At 40.4% G+C, this 12,626-nt stretch overlaps 1 protein-coding gene across 9 annotated transcripts in view; it reads right to left on the bottom strand.

The window, feature by feature from the left end:
* kidins220a (kinase D-interacting substrate 220a) overlaps positions 1 to 12,626 on the bottom strand; it is a 47,466-nt gene that overhangs the window by 20,572 nt on the left and 14,268 nt on the right. For all 9 annotated transcript variants that reach the window (XM_086094079.1, XM_086094070.1, XM_086094074.1 and 6 more), the window contains exons 22-23: positions 10,110 to 10,254; positions 9,789 to 9,951 (exon numbers count right to left, since the gene is read on the bottom strand). In XM_086094079.1, coding sequence (XP_085950205.1) covers positions 9,789 to 9,951; positions 10,110 to 10,254 — 308 coding nt within the window. The remainder of the gene's footprint in view (positions 1 to 9,788; positions 9,952 to 10,109; positions 10,255 to 12,626) is intronic.

Raw genomic sequence — 12,626 nt, 5'->3', positions numbered from 1 at the left:
TGATTTGAATCAAATGTTTTGAGTAATGCGGACACATTGCTCTCCCTGCCAATCTTCTTTTCGTTCTGCTCAAGACTGTGCCAACTTTCGACTTGTCTGGTTTGAATATACATTCATGACAGGGTTTAGTCTGATAAATGAGGCTCTCTTAGACTAAGCTGGACCTGCGCATCCCCACGCAAGCCACACACAGTCAACCTAATAGGAAACACAAAAAGGCCGATAAAGACAGAGCTGAGTGAGCGACCGCGCATTGAGCAGAGCTCAGGACGCTGTGGTTCTCTCAATCATTGATTAAACTCATGTGTAGCCCTGAAAAAGAGCCTCTTTTTCCAGACCCCCTCAAAAAAGAAAACTTAACTGAACCCTCTACACGGAGTATCAAGGGTTTAATTTCTTGAGAAAGAGCAAAAACAGCAAACCTCATCTTCGTGATTTATGCACATTTGGAGGGCACTAATTTCACTGCAGAGTTCATCAGGCTGCGTGTGGTTGTTTGATTGAACTAACAGACCAGTTGATAGTCCACTGAGCTAAGAGGTGCAGTACGCTACAGCGAAGACAAATGCGCTCCGCTGTGAAAGACAATACATCCCTGATAAATCTGTTTATGCACCAAAAATCCAAACAGTGGCGCATTATTGTGAAAAGTTAAGCTCAAGCTGAAATGGTAATCCTTGGGTCAATGAGGAAGCCGTGTATTGGAGATAAGGATGGGAGAATGTCAATGTGCAAATAAGTAATGGACACACAACGAGCAGGGACAGGGGAATAATGCTGCAAAGCAAATGCGTGGAAAAAGGTCTGATCACTCGAGTCAGCAAGGGAATTCTATCATGAGTACTAAATGACGTACATTGCCTGAACGGACAAATCTGATAGATAAATCCTCAGTGGTCAACAGTGGAACAGCGCCATGGTTCAAAAGCTGCTTTCAAAGCAAATATATGAAGACAAGGGCATGTCTCAGTCTCTTCAACAGAACCCGGAAAGGATAATTCCTCACATTGTCCACGTTGGATGCCTTCCATTGATTTCTGGAAGGCCATGATGCCGACATGATTATATTATGTTGCTTTTCCACTGCACATTACCAGTTTGTCAGTTCCACTTTAAAACGGTCATTCCAAAAAGAGTGAAAACAACGCCACACTGAGTGCATCAGCTGGAAAAAAACACACACACAAACAAATGACAACAATACAGGAGTGTCCTACTTGTCACACTTGTGTTTTTGCCAAACTTTAGTCAAGATGAGAGTGAGGGCAGCAAGAAAATGAAGCACTGCAGCAAAGTGAAGACTGTGGAGTAGGGCTGAGCAATAAGGCCAAAAAATGTAATCTCAATTTTATTTATTATTGTTATTTGTTTATTAAAGACACGGCAAAAGGGCAAGCTTGGTACTACAAATAGCACCTCAAACAAAATCAGTTTGCTAATGGAAAAACATTTTTTGGGGCAACATACAGTGCATGATATGGACAAAAATAAAGGGATATATTGCTGGCCCAAAAAACAAAAAAAATAATTTGAAGCGTTCTCTGATTTTGGAGTTTGTCTGCGGGATGTGTTCCCTATTCAACTAGACAAAAATAATGATTAATTAACAGATTAGTTTCAATAATCAAGTGAGCTTGGGCCAACCATGGTGGTTAAGATTGTCACTTGCCACCCCCGGTTCAAGACCATCCTTGGACACACGAGCGTGGTGTCCTTGAGAAAGACACCAATATCCCTGGGTGCTCAGGCAGCCCCCTCCTCCAGTGTGTGCCACTAATAGTGTGTGTTCGCCGTGGTGGGTTTAAATTTTGTGTACGTTTGTACATGACAAAAAAATATATATTCTTCATCTTCTTGTTCTCACTGCAGCACAGTGGCAAAATCTTGCTATCTACTTAAAGGTCAGCGCTGACCCTCTTGCAACCGTGTGCGGCTATTTATATTCATCCCTCCCACCTTCCAGCGGTTCGAGCACAAAGAGAAAGAAGTGAGGGAGAGATCAGTGCTAATGCTCCCCACTGCAATAATACCACAATATCAAGGCAGCATACCCACACCATTATGCCATCACAGTGTAACATTTAAATGTTAACTCGACTCTTTTTGTCCATACGGAGTGGCTGAACAGATACATTAGAAATGTGTGCAAGGCTTTTATTTGAAATTATTCTCTTCTTTACTTTGAACTGAAATGGAACAAAGCATTTCTCCTGTTTCAGACCAATTAGACTAATCCATCAACCTCAGCTTACAACTGAAAGGGGCTTTAAGGATTTTGTAGCAAAGAATGCTTGCCGTCTTGACGTTCTTTCCATTCGCACATACACCAACATAGAAATTGTGCACAGTCTTAACCCGCCGCACGTACACACACTTGTGTCACCTGCACAAGTGCACAAGTACAGTAGATGCCCTATTTAGCAACATATTACCAACTTGGTGGGAATTAAGTCATACCATCATTTAATCATTCATCCAGACAATGCAAGGTCCGACCAAAACACACAATATACACGAATGGGTTCATCAGCGAAGTAGTGGCACTGTACAAAAAGCGCACGTGGAACCCAGGATATGTGCATGTCCTTGTGTGCATCCACCATCTTTGTACACATGAAGAAAGAGCATCACGCGGAGGTTTGGATTTGGAGACTTTACATACCAACTCTAATCATACTGCTTTTTTTTCATGGTCTATCTTTAAGGAATGGACAGTCAGAGCATCCGTCAGTACATAGATGCAAAGCCGGTGTCCTAAAGAGAGATAGGTGGCTTTACACAGAAAATTATAATTGTGCACACATTCTGAAAGGAATGCCCGGGAACAACAGGTCACATGACAAAGAATCAACTAACTACCTTTTGAGGGTGGCAAAGGTTGAGAAAGCAGTCACGCTGAAAAAAATGAACAGATAAGGGTCGCACCATTTTCCTCCACAGCTAGATATCTAAAATCGTATTAAAGGATTTCACATAAAGGGAATCATCCAACCCACCCACAAGAGCGCTGGAGCGGCACTTTTATCCCAGCACATAATTGCAACCAAATTACAATAATTAAAGTAACCCTAAATGGAGAGTGTCATCTTAATGTTTCAGCACTTCAAATGAGAGTGTCTCTAATTAAGACTGAATTGCCCGTCTACATATTCATTCTCAATGCGATTACAAAAAAAAATGTTTTGATGCATTGAGAATGCTTGTCTCGAGAAGAAAAGTGAGGACACAATCAATATACAGTGGAATATGTACAATCAAACTACATGAGGTTGTACAGTTTGGAATTTGGTCAACATTTTCTCGAAAAAATACCTTTGTAATATTGCCTAAAACCACTGACCAGAAAAATGGTGTCAATAGGCTCATCTCTTATGTAATTGTAACTTCCTAGGTCATCGCTCCGAAGAGATTGACAGAGAAAGCAGGAGATCAAATATAAATATTTTGGGGAAATGAGATGTTCACATCTCGATGTAATTTGATGGAGACATTAACTAAAGATGACGTCACAAATGCGCCATCTGCATGGCAGAATTATTGCTGTCACTACAAATGTCCACTTTATACTTCACGCTTCAATTTTGTAGATGCAAAGACGAGCGTGATTGGTCTGTCCCAAGCCCGTCACTAGAAATCTTAAAAACAGGTAGTAACCACGAGCCAGTGTTATCAAGTCAGTTTGGTATCAATTCTTGCCTAAAACATCCAACTCCATCACTTCAAACTTAATTTTGTGCTTCTGGTGCTCTCTCAAATATTCCATGTTGAAAACTATCAGAGCTACCTAAAGCACAAACCCCCTTATATAAAATACAGTGATTTCAACCACTTACGGTATACACTATTTGGGTTATTAAAGAATGTGTTGAGCGAACATGCTATTTAGCACCCACTATTTAGGTCGTTAGTAAATCAGGATCTAAGTGAGACAAGTGGGAGATGGCAGGCCGTAAGACGACTACTACCACAGTCTTTAATAATTTAGCTGGCAACGCCGGTTTAATTCGGGCACTCCGCTCTTGTCCCTAACCTTACCTGACAGCAGTTTTGTTTGCAGAGTTCCGCTTCCTGCACTGTGTGAATGTGCTTGTTTGTTGAACGCAGCCGGTATCTCAGGGTCTGATTAATTACACGGATTCTCTGAGGAATTGAGGGTGGCATATGCTCTTGTACTAGTGAGAGAGCGAGCGCGTCTTTGTGGCAGGAACTACGAGCACCAGTTTTAGGTGTGACTTGATGAGGACATATGTTCAATTGCATTGGCGACGATCGCGTGCACGTTTGCACTTTTACTACAACTCTGGTGCGAACATGCGGTCAAGTGTGCGGCATCCTTTTTGGTTGTGTGTATGTGGGTTTGTGTAATGATCAGAAGTTTCAGGTGCGGCGCCAGAAACCCACTTCTACGTACAGCGGGGGCATCCTGGCACACACAGGGCACCAGATGTCAGAGCAGAGCAGGAACCTGCTCAGTGGACCAATGGCACTTTTTACAGCTGAAAACAGGATTTGGGCGTCCAAGAATAAACTCGCTGTGGGGACTGAACAGAACCCGCCCTCATTGAAACTTTCTCAAAAGTGAAAATTAAACATTTGAGGGTACAGCTTGCAAAGTAAGTAATCGAGCCTGAGCATGTGCTGGGAGGTACAGGGGTGACCATGCCCGTCAATTTAATTTGCATGACGGTCTGTTACTGTTTGCTCCCCTGTGTTCGCAAAAGCGTCTCACTCACTTCTTGGCTGTTGCCGTCATCGTGTCCAGCCAATTTTGTGACAACAGGCAAATGAAATAACACTTGCTCAACATCGCATAAGAAATTAAACTTATTAATGTAGTGTGTGTGGGGGGAGGGGGGGGGGGGCGATCCTTGAGGACAGTTTTTGGTTTGGTTAGCTCCAAGGGCATGACCAGTTTCTCATTTGATTGACAGGTGTTGGCAGGCCATCAGCCCAGAGGAATAGAAAAGTGGATGGCTGTAGCTACGAGTCAGATCGTCTGTCGGACAGACAGTGTGTTTGATGATCACATTACTATCTAATGGATCTGATTTTGAAATTGCATGTCAGTTTAAAAGGGTGCGGAATCTAATTTTTAACCATTCACTGCTGTCATGTTCTATTCATCTATTTTCTATCCACACATGAACGCCTGAGCCTAGATTCGAACCATAAACCTCTGAACTCTGAGAGAAGCATGCAAACTAATATTGCACTGGCCGTCGTGCACCAGTGGAACTTAAAAATGCCACGGAAATTTGCATAAACTTTCTGGAAATTTTTCATGGTACATTTAGCTGAGGAATTTTGAAAAAAGTCAAGGTCGGACACTTTAATCAAATTCTAAAATTTGAATATTGAAAACAATAAAGACTCAATAACTCAGCATTAAGTAGTGTGCCATGTGAATGTGTAGAAACAAAAACTGAATTTAGCATAATTATTTATTTAAACCACCATCTGCCTCTCTCCTCTGTCGAAATGTACTAGTGATGGGTATAACACCCAGTCATGCTAACCACAAACCAATCATTTCCTTAGTTTTATTAATTGCCGTGCGAGGATAAAGTTTTCTCATCTGAATGTGAATGAATCTGCATCATACTTCCAGATTCTCCCATTGCATTAAAAATCTTTTTAAAATCATTAAGTAACTGAACAATATTTTTTGTCCATAGTCAATCAAGTCAATCCCATACCTACTTTGTTCCTATTAATCCCCATATATTTCTTTCTATTTACTTGAATTAAGACTAAAAATAAGAAGCAGGTTTTTGGAAGAGAGTTGTTGCTGTTCAGCATGGCAACAGTAGCCTGCAACATACCAGTTTATAAAAAAAGTGCATCATCCAACTAACAACCAATGGAGGGAGCCTAAATAACAGCAAATAATAGTAAACATTGGTTTTATTTTGGAATTCCCAAAAGCCAAAACACTGCAAATATAATTTAGGAACAAAATTGTGCTGTTCACAGAAGAAGGAATGCAATCAATTAAAACATAATCGTTGTGAGTCTTGGGGAAAATCCAGAAGTTAATCTACATAAGGTCTAAATTGCTAAATGTAATGTAATGACTCGAAACTACATCAAGGAAATCAACAGGAAAGGCGTATTAATGGTATTTAGAAGTGGTAGGCTGCATTTGCGCAATCACCATGAAGCAGGAGAGAAGCTAGTTAGCTTGTTGTCATTAAGGCTCTAATGGCAGGCAAACCTGGGAAAAAAACGGACCCCTGAGAGGATGCAAAGGATGAAGGCATGCTAGAGCACTGAATATGATAGTCACGAGGCTGTGAGCTCAAATTCAATTAGTGTGTGAACAGACAAAACAGCAATACAAACAGAAATGGTAATAAGCCGGTCCAAAACACGACTTGCTTCATTTCATGTTGAATCGGCAGCAGCGGTGTGCCGGGCGGACCGCAACGCTCGTGCACAGCTCTGACTTTAATTTGTTTATTTCCCTTACAGAACTTGTCACGCAAACTTTTTTTTTAATCAGGGTTGGTTTAAATGCTTTGAGTCAAAACATCTTTGCTGCGTACTGTACATAATTTGTGGCTGAGATTATCTTGCACCAATTTGGTCAGCCCCCCCCCTCCTCATTCGACCATTAATGATGTAAATTGCTGAGGTTATAAACCGATTTCACATTCTCCATCAGATTAGAGGCTGTACTGGTCAACGCCCGCTACGGTAATTAGCGCTCAACATTCTCTTTGCGTCCTTAAAAGACATTTCACAGCTCTTGTGCAGAGGAACCGCCAACAACGAACACTCCAAAAACAGAATGATTTGCAACCCAAGTTTTTGGGCAGAATATTCATACAAAATTTGAAAGTTAAACAGACACCATGTGTGATGATGACATTTGAGGTTTCAGCAAATTTTAAGAGACTTAAATACAGTGAGCATCTAAGACAGTGGGCCAACTCAATTTTTGCACTACACTATTTTTTTCTTTTCTTTTAGGAAAACCTAGATGATACTGACCGGGACCCAACCTAAGAAAGTAAAGATGATTACAATATCTCAGTTGTGGATAAAAGTGCAAGCAATGTGATCCAATATGAATATCCAATATGATCCAAAATCTTTTGACAAATGCTGAAATCTGAGGGGGAGAAATGCAATTTTTGTAAAAACAAGCATCCGGAAGAAATAACCAAGATATAAATCCCCCAGATTTTATTGTATACAACTTTAAATCACTCTCCGGCAAGATTACAAAAATTGAGTTCCCACACCTTCAAAGGGTGAGAATGTTTATTTTACGGTAGTTTTTTGTTGTTGCTTATAATGACTAAAATACTGCTTGTACATGACTACAGGTTTTAATGATGGTGACAGTTTGAGCCTGGAACAACTTTACATGATATTATTTCCCATGAGGAAAATGGTTTTGAAATGAGAAAAACTTAAAAGGCCGCTGGCGTCATGGAATGGATTGTGTTCTGCTTTGGAGGCTCTACTGCACTTCCTTAGCTCCGAGATTTTTTCTGGTATGTTCTTCATTCCTGTTGATATTATCCATCATTTTAATCCATCCTTTTCCACAAAGAGTGTCTGTCATCACTGTGTAGACCTGTATTTAAAATATTTGCCTGCAACTTAGTCATGCATGGGTTAACCCGGATAAAAAGCTCACCTGACAAGGATTAAACAGTGTCGCCCTTTTTTGTTTTTTTTCCACTCTCTAAAGCAGCATTCTAAAATGACTTCTGGGAGTCATTAGGCATAAATCCTCCATTCTATGATTTACAAAACGCTGATGTTCTGCTCAGAAGCTTATAACGAGGAGAAGAGAGGAAGAGCCGGCTGCCTTGTGATTGAGATGCAGGGCGACAGCTGACCTATAAGGGCTGACTCACCCCCACATTCACTTCACCACTAATATATTCACTTATTAACGCTCAGGGGAAGTGCAGTATTGCTGTGTAAGAACTCGCTCGGTGCTCTAAAAAGTCAAATGTGCAAGGTGCATAAAGTAACATTTTAATCAATGTTATATCAAAATGAAGTTAATTCGTTCGATTGCAATGTGACGGTCTAAGAATTGCGATTGTGTCGCACTGAATCTGAATTTAAGTGGATGTACACAACGTACAAAATCAAGATTGCAAGGTTTTTGAGAATTCTGTCCACTATTGCCTTGGACGCACACAAAGGAATCCGAAGACACCAAAGACCTGAGTCTTATCAATGGAAGATTTGTGCACAAGATAAGGCCCCAAGGCGAGGCCTGTTTAAGATGTCATCATCATTAACGTCATTTGTCCGACGGCCACAGCGAGACAGAGCGGCCATTTGGAAAGACACCCAGTGAGGAGGAAGATGAAGACAGACAGCGCTGCTGGTCAGGAACAGGAAGATGGCAACATTAGGCCTAATGAGCAAATTTGAGTTCACGCCCACGCTTAAATTGCAGCTTTTTGTTGGTTTTCTCACAAGCATGTCATGTTTACTTTCTATAACATCGCGCGGTACATGGCGCAGACACCATCATATTCAAAAGTGATCAGATTGAATACATCATAATCTGTCATCCTCCCATTAGTCAAAAGGTACGACTGAAAAAGCAAAAATGCTGTTCTAATGAGGTGGTGCTTTTCTGTCTGTTGAAGCTAGCTGGCTGACCGGCTGACAGTAAGTGCGTGTGACACTTCCTTGCCGCAGGAGTTGTAGGCGCTAGTGTATTGTGACAGAGTGCAACCTTTAAAGGCCAGCGACTGATGCACAACAGCGCCCAAACCCCAGCGACTCAGCCTGCGACGGCCCTCCGCCTAAGAGCATCTGTGGCCGCACATGCACATGAGATGTCATGTCACCGCTGTGGTGTGCACAAAACTCTGTCCCTTAGCTGCTCCAACAAAGACATCGGAGACTAATTTGACCGCTTCTAAGAAAACCATGTCAAGTCATTAATCTAGCTTGCATCCTTTAATAGAGTCATAATTTGATGCATGCATAATGGAAAAAAATACAAAATGAGGAGCACAGAGCTGTGGCACTAATTACCATTTGAAGGCGGCTGAAAATGAAAATCATCTACTGCCACCTGCTGGTCAAAATGATTTATGACAGGAAAATAAAAGGAAAATAAATAAATACCTTTAATTTATATACCACCCTGATGGCTGGATAATTGTTATAGTGATGTAATGTGCTTAGCCGCCAGCAAGTTATTTGCTGAAGCTTGCTAAGACAAAGCACTGAGAAGAGCAGCAGTGATGTGGTGTTTCTTCAAGAACAGTATCAATTACCAAGCGTCAAAAAATTATAATACTATGGCTGTCCGATGTGCACCATATGGCAATTTTGATCTTTTAAAATGACGCAAATGTCAGTTACTCTCCTCACTGGAAAAAAAAAAATCTTTTATTATGTACGACACAGATTAATATGAAATTGATCTCTTTTGGGTGTTGAGTTGTCTTCTGTAAGAAATGTGCTTTATTAAGCTGCCTTTCCTTACCTAAATAACTTTTGACAAAATTATGCTTTGTCATTCTGTTCATTTTAGAAATGAAGGTTATCAGGTTTACACTTCATTGCAAATTATCATGCATCTATTGTTTTTGCAATGTTCTTAAATATTTGATGCAATTTACAGTGCACATGTTTTCATAAATAATTGTATTAGTGTCTAGATTATTCAGGCTTTAACTGAGCAAAGCCAGCACAACAACATTCTGGGAGGCAAAATTACTCAAAATACACTGTTTGAATTTATGCACAACGGTGTATAAAAAAACAATAGGTTGTACATTAAAAATGGGATTTCTTACCTCTCATAGATGGTCTTGAGAGAAACCTGATCAGACACGCCATCACTTTCTTCTAAAAAGAGGATGATCCATGACGTCCTGTAAGGCCACTCCTCTGTCAGATTGATCCACGACGCCAGACGATCCCAGTTGAAGATGATCTGATTGGCTCGCAACAGGCGACCTGTCAACAAAAGGACATACATGGCCTGTAAATCCCTAATCGCACTGTAAAATCCACAACAAACATTTTAAATAATAATTCTTGTTAACATGTGAGTCTGTGATTATGAAGCAGATGTCATCACAAAAGCAGATGAATTGAGGAGTGTGTAGGTTTACCAGTGATAGAAACAATATTGAGCAGCCTCCTCATGGTCTGCGGGCTGATGTCACTGAACCAATCCTCAGTCACCAGCAGCTTTGTCAAGTCGAAAGACATCTGCCTGGTGATGGTCCTCTGCATCTGGCGCCGCCGGTATGTGTCCTTCAAAGCCATCATTAAAAAAATTACGTTAGGACAACTTAATATTTTAGATGCTTAGAAAGGTAACAAGTTGTAATCGGAAAGGATGCTGCATGAATTAGTTTTTTTTTTTTAAGAGTAAAAACCATGACTAGAACTCATATCCACAGTAGAATAGATGGAGCTAAAATGATTTCCTGGAAGTCGTTAGTTGGCAATGTGCCCCCTGAAGGCAAATTGAAACCATGTGATCTCAGGCCTTCAAGTCACTCAAAAACATTATGTCAAAATAAACAAACATCTCACATTCCAGACCTCATCTACAAACAATTCACGGTCTATGCACTTTTTTTTTTTTATATGTAATATACGCAGCCAAATTCATGGGAGTCTGTTAACATTATCTTGAAAACAAAACTAACGGAACAATGAATGGGAATCTCTCTGAGAGCTATCTTTTAAGCCACATTCTTATCCAGCAGCCTTTCCTGTCATTTTATCTGCTAAAGAGAAAAAAAACTCTCTGTGACGGCAAGAGAAAAACAAATCAAAGAGCCACTGTCCCAAGCAGAAAAGTCATGACATGACACACAGGCTAGCTATTGACACAGATCTACCGGGGAACATCTGTGATGATATCAGACAGCTGCCATGGTCATGAGCCAAGATGAGGCTTTTGGTCGACTTTGAAGTCGTAATACCACTCTTGTGACCTCTTTCTCGGAGATGAAACATATGGCCACCACTCAGCCAGGGCCCAAAAGGTCCAAGTTAAAGATAGACTTAAGAGTTTTCAAGCTGTACATCCGCTTTGCAGACAGGCTACCATTTGACTAGTCAGACTATTTGAAATTTATTCGCGGGTAAATAACATGTAAAAGTACGATTCTTCATCAAGATTCTTTTTCTAGGTCATGTCATAACACAAGTACGTAATACTGATATCATTCACTCAGTGCTGGGCCACGTATTTGGTACCTGGGACTTCAGAACCACTACAACTATATAAATTCTAGGGGTGTCAGGCGATTAAATTTTTTAATCTTAATTAATCACATGACTTCAATAGTTAACTCACGATTAATCGCACATTTTATATCTGTTCCAAATGTACAATAAAATATAAGTTTTCATACTCTTGTTAACATAAAAGTGGGGAAAAAATGTTAAACTAATAGAAATGTGGCTGCATCTTTTAGTCATTAATAGAGTAATTTCATAATTCATTACACTGAGTTAAAATTAAAAAGATGTACTGTACTGTAAAAAACTATTGTGATACTGATTTGTGTTAAGGTTATTTTTCTGCCACTCGATGGTATAATTGCATTTGTGAGACGTTTGTGACAGCTCAGTGCATTGCATTTTTCTTTTCATATTAAGAGCTATCTCATCTTTAACATGAAGTAACTTGTGAAATTCTGCACATTTTTAAAATTGTAAAATACAACTTGACCTCAGTCTCCACAAATATATGCAAAATAACTTTAAATTAACGCACTAATTTTGACACCCCTAATAAAAACACAATATAATAGCACACAGCTGTGCCGCCGCGTACATCATCCAAACAGTTAAAAATCAATATTTATCTATTTAAGAAAATATGGTATAATTAATGTATTAAATAATACATCATACTCACCAGAGATGCTGATTATTAAATGTATTTATGTGTAAAGATCGCTACAGATGTGTTGTTGCTAGTCGAATATGGCTTGCTATCAATAAGCAATCAGAAGGCAAAAAAAATTCTGATGTTATTGTGGGCCAGCCACCTCTCCCTTTGAGGTCATTTGAAATCTTATTGGTAACACAAATAGTCCAATTGCTTATGTAGGTTAAATAGATCAGTGCCCTGACAACCGTCCTATCACTGCACTTACTCACCTTATCAATATTAGTGACAGAATGCTTCAACTTCCAAGCAGTAGGAATTAGTTGATCAAAAATCGAAATATTTGTTTGCACGTAACCTACTACACAGTAAGAAAAATAATTAGTTCACACTCGAGAATGAGTCATGAAAATGAGTCATTCTGTCATTTCCCCCTCCTGCCAAGAGAATGAAGAGCAGGATGCCTCCAGAATCAAAGGGCTAGCACCAACACTTGAGGGTGCCAAAGGTAGGTAAAAAATGTTTCGCAAACAAGTAAGGGAGGCGGGGAGGAAGTGGAGGATACGTGATAAGGTCTCGCAGGGGGCAGGAAGGCATCAGCGACAGCAGCAGAGTCGCTTAGCCTCCTGCCAGCATAGCCGGTGCCAGTGTTTTGTCGCGGGGACCCACTGCTGCTCGGCCTTGTCATTAGATGGTGGCGACGCAGCAGGAAGGATAAACAGCCATTACATCAATTACACCAGGAGCCTTGGCTGCACACCCAAGCAACCCACTC

The sequence above is a fragment of the Leptonotus elevatus genome, chromosome 14, assembly GCF_054856555.1.
Source record: "Leptonotus elevatus isolate MCC_2025b chromosome 14, RoL_Lele_1.0, whole genome shotgun sequence".
NCBI lineage: Eukaryota > Metazoa > Chordata > Actinopteri > Syngnathiformes > Syngnathidae > Leptonotus > Leptonotus elevatus.
The sequence above is the reverse complement of the archived record's forward strand: the minus strand, read 5'-3'. Positions and strand labels throughout refer to the sequence as shown.